Source organism: Salmo salar, chromosome ssa04 (genome assembly GCF_905237065.1).
Source record: "Salmo salar chromosome ssa04, Ssal_v3.1, whole genome shotgun sequence".
Classification (NCBI taxonomy): Eukaryota; Metazoa; Chordata; class Actinopteri; order Salmoniformes; family Salmonidae; genus Salmo; species Salmo salar.
This window is the reverse complement of record NC_059445.1, coordinates 3,400,985-3,415,681: the sequence shown is the minus strand read 5'-3', so window position 1 is coordinate 3,415,681 and position 14,697 is coordinate 3,400,985. Positions and strand designations below refer to the sequence as shown.

General features: G+C 43.1%; 1 protein-coding gene across 1 annotated transcript in view; it reads left to right on the top strand.

Moving 5' to 3' along the window:
- The first annotated feature begins 358 nt into the window (after nucleotides 1-358).
- The window catches only part of LOC123742544 (CD209 antigen-like protein C), a 28,939-nt gene continuing 14,600 nt past the window's right edge, over nucleotides 359-14,697 (top strand). Inside the window, exons 1-3 of the mRNA XM_045717601.1 lie at nucleotides 359-395; nucleotides 2,917-2,964; nucleotides 3,062-3,145. Coding sequence (XP_045573557.1) covers nucleotides 359-395; nucleotides 2,917-2,964; nucleotides 3,062-3,145 — 169 coding nt within the window. The remainder of the gene's footprint in view (nucleotides 396-2,916; nucleotides 2,965-3,061; nucleotides 3,146-14,697) is intronic.

Genomic DNA, 14,697 nt, shown 5'->3' with positions numbered 1-14,697 from the left:
TTTTACCTGAACTGAACTCTCTCCTTTAGCTGCAATTTTGTGTTTCCGGAGCTTATGCTTGGGCTGCTACAGTGGTCGCTAGGGACCCTTTATTTGACAATGACACGTACCTGCCAGCTTTGCAGGTCATGCATTCTCTCACACGTTATCCCGACCAAGACTGAAAACACGGGAACTTTCTCTGTAAATCGTCTGTGAATTTACATTCTGCGTTTCGGGGCATTTTTACCCTGTTCATGGAGCCATGTGCCACTGTTTGACGGTTGCTGCTGTCTCTTGGCTGTTGCCATGGTGAGGGTAATGATTGAGATGCCTGCAGTTTTTGACCAATTTTGCGTAGGGCCTACACGACCCACCAATGGTGGCGTGTGAGAAGGCGGGACCTAAAGAGAAAGGTAACAAGCAATGCCAAAGAAACCCTCAAAAACGCTTTACAATGAATGTCTGCGTAGACAGTAGAAAGCAAAAGCCGAATCCCGGACCTTTTGGGCGATTTAGAAATCCCGGCAGGACGCATTTTTTAGGTCCAAAAAGAGGACATGTCCGGGAAAGAGGACGTATGGTCACCCTATCAATAGCCATTAACTGTGAAACATGGCTTGCAACAAAAAAATAAATAGGCTTTAACGAAACACTGCTTGAACAAAAATAAATAGGCTTTAACGAAACACGGTTAACAAAGATAAATAATTTGCGGTAAACAGTAGCCTACCAAGAAAGTCACTGGTGACTATCTTCCCTCCTCCACCACCTTTTTTCCAAGTCATCTCCTTCGGTTTGCGGAGTTGAATAGCCTCAGAATTGCTTCATCCGATATTGGATCGTTTTCATTGTCGCTCTCGTCACCTTTTCATCCTGAGGCTAATCTCCGCTGAGCTTCTTCTTCTTACACGCAGCAGTCCAGCCTAACTACGAAACCCGTTGATGTTAGCTGGATTTTTTGACAATGCTCCCACGCTGTCAGGACCCACTTTGGCAGCATTTGACCATAAGTTGCTCTTCGCATGCGTCCGTTTTAGTGAAGTATTTTAAAAAAAACAATCCCCCAAAAAAATTGAAAGCGGGAAAAAAATCCATATATTAAGCCGAGGTTCATAGCGTGGGACAAAAAAGATTTAAGCTATTACCCAGTAATTATCAAAATCCAGAAAAGAGTTGTTAAATTCTACAACCACCGAAAAGGAAGCTTCCAAACCCTTCCTATAACAAAGCCAGCACCTACAGAGAGTTGAACCTGCAGAAGAGTCCCCTAAGCAAGCTGGTCTGGGCTCTGTTCAAAAAACCAAAGACCCCACAGAGCTCTGGATATTGCATACATAATTAGACCCAACCAAATCATGAGAAAACAAAAGATAATTACTAGACACATTAGAAAGTATTAACAAAAACTGACGAAAACTTGAATGGCACTATTTGCCCTAAACAGAATACCTTGACCAATGAGTTGACCCAAACTTAAGGAAAGCTTTGACTATAGTGTAAGACTTAGTGAGCATAGCCTTGCGTATTGAGAGAGGCAGACCTGGCTCTCAAGAGAAGTACAGGCTATGTGCAACTTTTCTATAAAATGAGGACGAAACTGAGGCACTTCCCAACCTCCCTAAATGTTGACTCTATGAGAGACACATATTTCCCTCAGATTATAAGCAGATTCACAAAGAATTTGAAAACAAAGCCAATTTTGATAAACTCCCTCTACCTGGGTGAAATACCACAAGTGTCCATTACTGTCGCAGCAAGATTTGTGACCTGTTGCCACAAGAAAAGGTCAACCAGTAAAAGAACAAACACCATTGTAAAAACCCATCTATTTATTTTCCCTTTTGTACTTTATCTACTTCCTCATATTATGACACTTGTAGTATCTTTATTGTTTTGGAACTTTTGTAAGTGTAATGTTTACTTGTATTGTTTATTATCGAGCTCACTTTCTTTAGCGATGTTAATGTCCCATCGCTCGATGTAAGGGGAGCGGACCAAAGTGCAGCTGTGTATCATCCACATATTTTATTGAACTGTGAAACTATGCAAGATCTACAAATGAACTAAAGAACAAAAACAACAAACCGTGACGAAGCGGTGCAACATACACTAACTCAAAAAAACAACCTCCCACAAACAACTACTTAAGAGGATCTCCAATTAGAGACAACGATGACCAGCTGCCCTAATTGGAGATCATCCCAAAAAAGCCCAACATAGAAATACAAAAAACTAGAACATAACATAGAAAATCTAAACAAGAAAAAAAAACCCTGTTACGCCTGACCTACTCTACCATAGAAAATAACAGCTTTCTATGGTCAGGACGTTGATAGTTAACATATGTTTCCCATGCCAATAAAGCTCTTAAATTGAATTGAAATTAAAGACAGAGAGAGAGAGAGAGAGAGAGAGAGAGACAGAGAGAAAGAGAGAGAGACAGTGAGAGAGAGACAGAGAGAGAGAGACAGAGAGAGAGATAACGAGTAGTAATGGCTATGTATTAACAATGTTGAATCTCTTCCACAATGACAGACATTAGTCAATTGGTTATGTGGACGAAAGAACTATGCCTGGATTGGTCTGACTGACTCTGTTTCTGAGGGGACCTGGAAGTGGGTGGACGACACACCACTGACCACAAAGTAAGACATAAAATGAATTATTTTTCACCATGACATCAATGTCTGGAGAAGTAGGTTCAGAGTGGACAGTCTGATTCTATGTGTTGTTCTCCTACAGGTATTGGAACAGTGGACAGTCTGATTCTATGTGTTGTTTCTCCTACAGGTATTGGAACAGTGGACAGCCTGATTCAATGTGTTGTTTCTTCTACAGGTATTGGAACAGTGGACAGCCTGATTCTATGTGTTGTTTCTTCTACAGTTATTGGAACAGTGGACAGTCTGATTCTATGTGTTGTTTCTTGTACAGGTAACGGAAAAGTGGACAGCCTGATGCTATGTGCTGTTTCTCCTACAGGTATTGGAATAGTGGACAGTCTGATCCTATGTGTTGTTGCTCCTACAGGTATTGGAATAGTGGACAGCCTGATTCTCGTGTGTTGTTTCTTCTACAGGTATTGGAACAGTGGAGATCCTAATGGTGGAAGAGCTGAGAACTGTGTGTATTTCTACTCAGGTTCATCAGACACAGGAGAATGGTGGGACTATGACTGTTCCTATAAATACAGATGGATCTGTGAGAAATAGGATTCATCCCTCGCTCTGAACTGCTAAATAGGATTATGATAAGTACTATCAATCGTAAACTATTTTCTGCTCATTCTATTTACCTTGTCAAGTACATACAATATATAACAATGCAAATGAATAATACATTATAATCAAACCAACAAAACATATGCAATAACAATACAATGAATTGATAACAGAATAACTGTTCTCTCTGTTGTTGTGGAAATTCACCACTAAGACTCAAATTCAAAGGAAATGAATCCATCTTTATTATCTCAGTCATCGAGGTTCACTGACTCAACACAAGCCTGATGTTAATTTTTATTATTATTACTTTTTAGTTTAGTCTACTTGCTAAATATTTTTCTTAACTCTTCTTGAACTGCACTGTTGGTTAAGGGCTTGTAAGTAAGCATTTCACGGTAAAGTCTACACTTCTTGTATTCGGAGCATGTGACTAATAAAGTTTGATTTGATTTGAGACCCTTTAAACTGCGACACAAACAAGTCATATAAGCACGGTTGGTTCCTGCATGAGACTGACTGATACCACACCAGGCTTCTTACCTTGAAAACTGAGATACCCTTTTGGTTCCCAGAGCAATGTTCTGGCTGTACTGGGAAATTGCTTATTCAGTGATAGTGTGGATTCCTCCCATGTACAGTCAATCAGTTACACACATGAACCCAACAAAGTTGGTTATTAGAGAAGCAGCATTATTCTAAACATACGAGTGGATAAACACAGAGAAAATGTCACACTGTATTATATAATAGTTGATCAAACATGGAGTCTAGAAGGACTGTTCTCTACTGTATAATAGTTGATCCCTAACATGGAGATGTCATAACGTTGGCTGACTCTCTATCGTTTCGTGTCTGTGGACGATCATTAATGGGGAACACTTATGTTATCAAATCAATTCTCTGTGTAATTACTGCACAATTAAACTAATCATGTAAACAGTAATTAACTAGGAAGTCGGGGAACCAGGTGAAAATGTTATTTAAAGAGTTACATTTTTGAAAATTTTAACTCTCTTCAGATATTTTCATATCTTATCGATTACCTTCACAACTTAATGTATTATTACCTCATCAGTCATATTCTGAATGTCGCAAACCCTGGATATGTGTACGAAGCCTAGCATAAATGATGAATCAGGGATTTACAAATTGTCTTCATTATTTATTTACTAACTAACTAAATAATCACACAGAATTACATAAAAAAACACAGGATAGATTATTCATTGGTTACTAACACAAAGCCATGAAATGTCCCTAGTGGACTAAATCGATATGACGGCTTGGTAGACAATAGAATGGGAGGGGCAGGTAAGAAAGAGCAGGAGAACAGACGAAGGACTCCACTATCGTACACACATCTGTTATCTAGGCTCATGGAAATGCTAACCCTTTGCACATAAACGGCAGCTCATTCGAAAATAAATTGCAAGTTACATATTTACGAGTGTAGACCTTTGTGGCCTGTCCGTCTGCTGGAGAGTCAGTCGACAGAAAGTCTCTGGTTTGTCCACCAGAGATCAAAGTCTTTGTAGTTGTAGTTTGTTATAGTGGATTTGTCAGGCGTACCAATGGTCGTTCAATAGGGAAATGTTCTCCTCTCGTCTTCGGTCGAGTTTCCTAGACTATTGTACATATACAGCTGGCGACTAAATGTGTAGTCTTGTCGAGATTTTCTTCTTAACCATTTGTTTCGTATTCAGCTGGCGCTGCACGTAACTGGTCTGTATTTAAATTGCCAACCATTTCAACATGTAGCTACTGCTCCATGCTCTCTGGTCTCTGGAGTGGTAGCCATTTCAACGTGCGGATGATCCTCACGTTCTCCGATCTAATGTTAATTTTGTCCCAAGTCCTTTTATTAACTCTGTGAAAAGGGGTGTTCCATGACGTTTGTCGTAATGTCTGTGCTCACGTGGGTGTGGTTCCTGACTGGATAAACTTAACATGAAAAAACATTATCTCATTTAGAAGACTCAAGTCACATTTCTATCTTTTCAAAAGTAGTCATACTTATTCATTTTATGCAACATTCAGGTAGAAATCTAATAACTGAGGAATGTTTGTAACAGTCGTCGATATACTGGACCAAGGCGCAGCGGGTTGAGTGCTCATTTTATCTTTTATTAGAACACTTAATAAACAAAACAAGAAAACGTCACGAACGAACAGTATTGCAAGCTAACACAGCAGTGCAACAAACAACTTCCCACAAGGGACATGTGAAAACAGGGCTACCTAAGTATGACTCTCAATCAGCAACAACGATGTACAGCTGTTCCTGATTGACAGCCATACCAGGCTAACACAAAGAAATACACAACATAGACAGAGCATAGAAATACAAAACATAGAACATAACCAAAACCCCCGGAATACTCTAAACAAACACCCCTCTACATAAACACACACCCTAACAAACCCCGAACCACATAAAACAAACACCCCTGCCACGTCCTGACCAAACTACAATAACAAATAACCCCTTTACTGGTCAGGACGTGACAGTACTCCCAAAGGTGCAGACCCCGGATGCACCTCACACAAAAAATAAACCCCAAAATAAAGCCCCCGACGGTTCCCCGTGCCACACCCCCTCCCCAATACTCCTACTGTGGAGGTTGCTCAGGCTCTGGCCTTAGTTCCCCACCTAACCTGTCCACCCCGCTGAATACCTCGGGCTGAAGCGCGTCGCTGTAGACCTCGGGCTGAAGCGCTTCGCTGTAGACCTCGGGCAGAAGGGCGACTCTGGGAGCTCGGACCGTAGTGCGACTCTGGGAGCTCCGGACCATAGGGCGACTCTGGCTGCGCCCGTTCGGACTGTAGGCCATCTCTCCCGGTTCCGGACTGCAGGCCGTCTCACTCGGTTCCGGACTGTAGGCCGTCTCACTCGGTTCCGGACTGTAGGCCGTCTCACTCGGTTCCGGACTGTAGGCCGTCTCTCGGTTCCGGACTGTAGGCCGTCTCTCTCGGTTCGGACTGTAGGCCGCTCTCTCGGTTCGGACTGTAGGCCGTCTCTCTCGGTTCCGGACTGTAGGCCGTCTCTTTCGGTTCCGGACTGTAGGCCGTCTCACTCGGTCCCGGACTGTAGGCCGTCTCACTCGGTCCCGGACTGTAGGCCGACTCTCTCGGTTCCGGACTGTAGGCCGTCTCACTCGGTTCGGACTGTAGGTCGTCTCTCTCTCAGTTCTGGATTGTGGGCCTTCTCTAGACGGGGCACTGTTGCCGGACACTCTGGACGGGGCACTGTTGCCGGACACTCTGGACGGGGCACTATTGCCGGACACTCTGGACGGGGCACTGTTGCCGGACACTCTGGACGGGGCACTATTGCCGGAAGCGCTGGACGGGTACTGTCATCAGAAGCTCTGGACGAGGACTGTGCACTTAAAGCCTGATGCGTGGGGCTGGTAGTGGAGGTACTAGACTGGAGACACTCACCTCAAGGCTAGTGCGAGGAGCAGGAACAGGACGAGTTGGACTGGGCTGAAAACACTGGAATCCTAATGCGTGGTGCTGGCTTTGGATACGCCAGACTGGATACACGCACCTCAGGACTGGTGGGAGGAGCGAAACAGGATACACTGGGCCGTGAAGGCGCACTGGCGGTCTCGAGCACAGTACATGGCACCACCCTTACTAGCTGGATGCCCACTTCCCCTGGCAAATGCGGGACGCTGGCACCGCACACACGGCCTATGAATGCTCGGCCTCGACGCCGTGCGCATCTCCCCACAGCATGGGGCCTGACCAGTAACATGCTGCCTCCGGTAAGCATGGGGAGTTGGCTTGGGACTTAACCCTGCCCCAGCCAAACTACCCGTGTGCCCCCCAAAAACATTTATTGGGGCTGCCTCTCAGGCTTAAATGCCAACCGTGTACCAATTTAACAGTCCCAGTCCTCTTCGCTCCATTTTCGCCATTCCTCCCTCGCTGTCTCCACCTGTTTCCATGGCAGGGTCTTGTCCCCTGCCATTACCTCTTCCCATGCCCAAGATGTCCTCCACTCCTTCTCTCCCTGGCCCAGGATCCTTGCTCCTCCTGGGCCCGCTGCTTGGTCCATTGGTGGTGGGAAGTTCTGTAACGGTCGTCGTATATACTGGACCAAGGCGCAGCGGGTTGAGTGCTCATTTTATCTTTTATTAGAACACTTAATAAACAAAACAAGAAAACGTACGAACGAACAATATTGCAAGCTAACACAGCAGTGCAACAACAACTTCCCACAAGGGACATGTGAAAACAGGGCTACCTAAGTGACTCTCAATCAGCAACAACGATGCTGATTGAGAGCCATACCAGGCCAACACAAAGAAATACACAACATAGACAGAGCATAGAAATACAAAACATAGAACATAACCAAAACCCCGGAATACTCTAAACAAACACCCCTCTACATAAACACACATCCTAACAAACCCCGAACCACATAAAACAAACACCCCCTGCCACGTCCCTGACCAAACTACAATAACAAATAACCCCTTTACTGGTCAGGACGTGACGAATGTACACTTCAAAATTACAGTTATATTGGTCTACTGTCTTTCATGATGTCACAAAATAAAACAACTTCAACAGGATCTTTCTTTAATTTCCCACCGACCGGTTCCACATTCTCAAAAATAGAAATATTGTTTAATTCTCCACATTTGGGGACGTAGGAGTTTTGGCAGGAGAAGATCCTTTGTCTCAAAGAGGTTTCTTTCCCCTCAAACCTGCCAAACCCAAAGTTCCTACCTGGTGTTTACGCCATAAAACTGTGGAGAGAGAAAGAGAGAGAAAAGGGGGTTGGCAGCCTATGACTCCCCCCCACCCATCCACCCAAAGGCACATGATGACAAGAGTCAATAAGCAACAGGAGAGATTTAGACCAGTCACCCAACAGCAGGATAACACGGAAGAGAGTATGAGTAACGTGAGTTAGAAAACTCCCAGTATGACCCACCATGGTACTCTTACCTAGCTGATGAGTCTGCTCTTTTACTGGACAGGTGGATATGTAATGCCCTGTAGCATCACAATACAGGCAACTGTTGTAGTTCAGCCCCTGGAGACCTTCCGTAAGGTTCTCGAAATAGCTCCTCATGTTTTTGAATGGTGACTCCCTGCAGGCAGGTTCGAGGTCAAGGCAGGCTGAATGGTCAGGCAGGTGGGCTCAGTGTCAGGGCAGACAGGCTTGAGGTCAAGGCAGGCTGAATGGTCAGGCATTCGGGCTCAGTGTCAGGGCATGCAGAACGGGTCAGAACCGGGAGGGCTAGAAAAACAGAGACTAGGAAAGCAGGAGCATGGAAAAACACGCTGGTAAGCTTGACAAGACAAGACGAACAGGCAACACACAAACAGAGAACACAGGTATCAATACACTGGGGATAATGAGGAAGCTGGGCGACACCTGGACGTGGGTGGAGACAAGCACAAAGACAGGTGAAACAGATCAGGGAGTGAAAGTAATACACATGACTAGACATGTTCCATTACAGAACAGTATGTTGTTCTGCTCCACCATAACAGGAGGATGGACAGACTAGACATGTTCCATTACAGAACAGTGTGTTGTTCTGCTCCACCTTAACATGATGGACAGACTAGACATGTTACATTACAGAACAGTATGTTGTTCTGCTCCACCATAACAGGAGGATGGACAGACTAGACATGTTCCATTACAGAACAGTATGTTGTTCTGCTCCACCTTAACATGATGGACAGACTAGACATGTTCCATTACAGAACAGTATGTTGTTCTGCTCCACCATAACATGATGGACAGACTAGACATGTTCCATTACAGAACAGTATGTTGTTCTGCTCCACCATAACAGGATGGACAGACTAGACATGTTCCATTACAGAACAGTATGTTGTTCTGCTCCACCATAACATGATGGACAGACTAGACATGTTATATTACAGAACAGTATGTTGTTCTGCTCCACCATAACATGATGGACAGACTAGACATGTTCCATTACAGAACAGCATGTTGTTCTGCTCCACCTTAACATGATGGACAGACTGGACATGTTCCATTACAGAACAGTATGTTGTTCTACTCCACCATAACAGGAGGATGGACAGACTAGACATGTTACATTACAGAACAGTATGTTGTTCTGCTCCACCATAACATGATGGACAGACTAGACATGTTCCATTACAGAACAGTATGTTGTTCTACTCCACCATAACAGGAGGATGGACAGACTAGACATGTTACATTACAGAACAGTATGTTGTTCTACTCCACCATAACAGGATGGACAGACTAGACATGTTCCATTACAGAACAGTATGTTGTTCTGCTCCACCATAACAGGATGGACAGACTAGACATGTTCCATTACAGAACAGTATGTTGTTCTGCTCCACCATAACAGGATGGACAGACTAGACATGTTACATTACAGAACAGTATGTTGTTCTGCTCCACCATAACAGGATGGACAGACTAGACATGTTCCATTACAGAACAGTGTGTTGTTCTACTCCACCATAACAGGAGGATGGACAGACTAGACATGTTCCATTACAGAACAGTATGTTGTTCTGCTCCACCATAACAGGATGGACAGACTAGACATGTTCCATTACAGAACAGTGTGTTGTTCTGCTCCACCATAACATGATGGACAGACTAGACATGTTCCATTACAGAACAGTATGTTGTTCTGCTCCACCATAACATGATGGACAGACTAGACATGTTCCATTACAGAACAGTATGTTGTTCTGCTCCACCATAACAGGATGGACAGACTAGACATGTTCCATTACAGAACAGTATGTTGTTCTGCTCCACCTTAACATGATGGACAGACTAGACATGTTCCATTACAGAACAGTATGTTGTTCTGCTCCACCTTAACATGATGGACAGACTAGACATGTTCCATTACAGAACAGTATGTTGTTCTGCTCCACCATAACAGGAGGATGGACAGACTAGACATGTTCCATTACAGAACAGTATGTTGTTCTGCTCCACCTTAACATGATGGACAGACTAGACATGTTCCATTACAGAACAGTATGTTGTTCTGCTCCACCTTAACATGATGGACAGACTAGACATGTTATATTACAGAACAGTATGTTGTTCTGCTCCACCTTAACATGATGGACAGACTAGACATGTTCCATTACAGAACAGTATGTTGTTCTGCTCCACCTTAACATGATGGACAGACTAGACATGTTCCATTACAGAACAGTATGTTGTTCTGCTCCACCATAACAGGAGGATGGACAGACTAGACATGTTCCATTACAGAACAGTATGTTGTTCTGCTCCACCTTAACATGATGGACAGACTAGACATGTTCCATTACAGAACAGTATGTTGTTCTGCTCCACCATAACATGATGGACAGACTAGACATGTTCCATTACAGAACAGTATGTTGTTCTGCTCCACCATAACATGATGGACAGACTAGACATGTTCCATTACAGAACAGTATGTTGTTCTGCTCCACCATAACAGGAGGATGGACAGACTAGACATGTTCCATTACAGAACAGTATGTTGTTCTGCTCCACCTTAACATGATGGACAGACTAGACATGTTACATTACAGAACAGTATGTTGTTCTGCTCCACCATAACAGGAGGATGGACAGACTAGACATGTTCCATTACAGAACAGTATGTTGTTCTGCTCCACCTTAACATGATGGACAGACTAGACATGTTCCATTACAGAACAGCATGTTGTTCTGCTCCACCATAACAGGATGGACAGACTAGACATGTTCCATTACAGAACAGTATGTTGTTCTGCTCCACCTTAACATGATGGACAGACTAGACATGTTCCATTACAGAACAGTATGTTGTTCTGCTCCACCATAACAGGATGGACAGACTAGACATGTTCCATTACAGAACAGTATGTTGTTCTGCTCCACCATAACAGGAGGATGGACAGACTAGACATGTTCCATTACAGAACAGTATGTTGTTCTGCTCCACCTTAACATGATGGACAGACTAGACATGTTCCATTACAGAACAGTATGTTGTTCTGCTCCACCATAACAGGATGGACAGACTAGACATGTTCCATTACAGAACAGTATGTTGTTCTGCTCCACCTTAACATGATGGACAGACTAGACATGTTCCATTACAGAACAGTATGTTGTTCTGCTCCACCATAACAGGATGGACAGACTAGACATGTTCCATTACAGAACAGTATGTTGTTCTGCTCCACCTTAACATGATGGACAGACTAGACATGTTCCATTACAGAACAGTATGTTGTTCTGCTCCACCATAACAGGAGGATGGACAGACTAGACATGTTCCATTACAGAACAGTATGTTGTTCTGCTCCACCATAACATGATGGACAGACTAGACATGTTCCATTACAGAACAGTATGTTGTTCTGCTCCACCATAACAGGAGGATGGACAGACTAGACATGTTCCATTACAGAACAGTATGTTGTTCTGCTCCACCTTAACATGATGGACAGACTAGACATGTTCCATTACAGAACAGCATGTTGTTCTGCTCCACCATAACAGGATGGACAGACTAGACATGTTCCATTACAGAACAGTATGTTGTTCTGCTCCACCTTAACATGATGGACAGACTAGACATGTTCCATTACAGAACAGTATGTTGTTCTGGTCCACCATAACAGGATGGACAGACTAGACATGTTCCATTACAGAACAGTATGTTGTTCTGCTCCACCATAACAGGAGGATGGACAGACTAGACATGTTCCATTACAGAACAGTATGTTGTTCTGCTCCACCTTAACATGATGGACAGACTAGACATGTTCCATTACAGAACAGTATGTTGTTCTGCTCCACCATAACAGGAGGATGGACAGACTAGACATGTTCCATTACAGAACAGTATGTTGTTCTGCTCCACCTTAACATGATGGACAGACTAGACATGTTCCATTACAGAACAGTATGTTGTTCTGCTCCACCTTAACATGAATGGACAGACTAGACATGTTCCATTACAGAACAGTATGTTGTTCTGCTCCACCTTAACATGATGGACAGACTAGACATGTTCCATTACAGAACAGTATGTTGTTCTGCTCCACCTTAACATGATGGACAGACTAGACATGTTCCATTACAGAACAGTATGTTGTTCTGCTCCACCTTAACATGATGGACAGACTAGACATGTTCCATTACAGAACAGTATGTTGTTCTGCTCCACCATAACAGGATGGACAGACTAGTATGTTCCATTACAGAACAGTATGTTGTTCTGCTCCACCATAACATGATGGACAGACTAGACATGTTCCATTACAGAACAGTATGATGTTCTGCTCCACCATAACAGGAGGATGGACAGACTAGACATGTTCCATTACAGAACAGTATGTTGTTCTGCTCCACCATAACAGGAGGATGGACAGACTAGACATGTTATATTACAGAACAGTATGTTGTTCTGCTCCACCATAACAGGATGGACAGACTAGACATGTTCCATTACAGAACAGTATGTTGTTCTGCTCCACCATAACAGGAGGATGGACACACTAGACATGTTCCATTACAGAACAGTATGTTGTTCTGCTCCACCATAACAGGAGGATGGACAGACTAGACAAAGATGTGTCTGGGAGACAGGATTCGTGATTGGTGCTCTGGCTCTCTAATGTTATGATGGACTGAAGACCCTGTTAACTATGTTATGATGGACTGAGACCCTGTTAACTATGTTATGATGGACTGAGACCCTGTTAACTATGTTATGATGGACTGAGACCCTGTTAACTATGTTATGATGGACTGAGACCCTGTTAACTATGTTATGATGGACTGAAGACCCTGTTAACTATGTTATGATGGACTGAGACCCTGTTAACTATGTTATGATGGACTGAGACCCTGTTAACTATGTTATGACATGCGTATACAAAAATAGAAAGTAGCAATGTGCATGCCCCATCCACCTGAGGATCTGTCTTTTTCAACCATCTATTTCCTGTATTTGAGGGGTGGGACTTCCACTTGTCACTTAAATCTCTCTGGTTTGATTGCTTTCATCGTACTCCTGTGACTCTTCCATATTCTTGCTTGTGCCTATAGTTTTCCCCCGGCAGCATTACGACCGTAAAAAGGTTTGTAATTACCTGTCAAAGGCTAAATCTTAGTCTGGAATTTAACCCACCGTCTCGACACGTGCATCACGAGAAAGAGAAGAAAGATAACTTTATTTTTTGATCGGTGTTCATTTTTGGGGGGATTTTAATACGGTTTAAATGTTTACAAACTAGATGCTCTGAAATGAAAGCAACTTCTGAAAAGTTATATTACGCTGGCCCGGGTTGAATCGAGCGACGACGGGCGAGGGAGGAACGCTTTACTCAACTCAAACTGTAATCGGTCATGTTGTCATCAAGGCAGCTAGGTGCATCATCCAGAAACATCTCTTTTCCATGAAATAAATGTTTTAATTCATTGGGAAGGCAGATAAATCGTTCTTATCAAAATCAATAACCTTTGCATGTGAAAACACAGAATGCTACTCATTACTCCTCGAGCTTAATTACCTAACTTTTTGTTTTGAGCCAATTTCACCGTCTTCCAAAGCGGAGCACCTGGCTCACGCCCAGGAGGCAGCCCTGCTCCAGAACGAATGCAGTCACTTTTCCCCCAGTTCAAATTCTTCCCACCGGGGTAACCCGGGCCAGATAAACAAATCTCCTCACTGACACACTTGTTGAATTATGCAAGAGAGCGTGACAACACTTTAATGACTGAGACAGTCTAGACGGCGCAGGCGAGTGCAGTTAGGGTAGATAGAGCAAGTGTTTGGAGGTTGCAGTCATACCCCTCCCCTTTATGTTAATTTATTCATATATGCAACTCCGCCAAGTATATTTATATAAATTAGGCACATATAATTTTCTTTCTTTTAATACAAATTTAAAAAAAATACCTGATAGAATAAGAACATTTATATATGAATACATAACATTTATATATGAATACATAACATTTATATATGAATACATAACATTTGTTGTGACATTTCACAATACATGTACATCCTACCTCAATCTCTGAACTTTGTCATTGCCATGTTCTATAACTCAGTAAATAACTGATGTATTCTAAAAATAAAACAATTACTTAATTTATTAGAATTGTTTTAACACCTTAAAGTAATTTAGATGACCGTTGCTATAGAAAGAGGAAACATCCTCTGCTTTCACGTTCTCATTCACTGTAAAATAATTAAACGCTGGGTTTTCCAGGGGAAGAGGGGGCGAAGACAGGGAGGGTTTGATTGATTCAAAGGGTCGGTGGGTGGGGCGGGATGTGACCAGAATTTCTCCCGTTGAGTGAGTGGAGGTCTTCGGTTGGATAAGACACACACACGCAAGTAGACCCCCCCCATTATACATTAATTTTCCCCTGAGCCAGGCTTTGGAGGTGTCACGTCCTGACCAGTATAAGGGTTATTTGTTATTGTAGTTT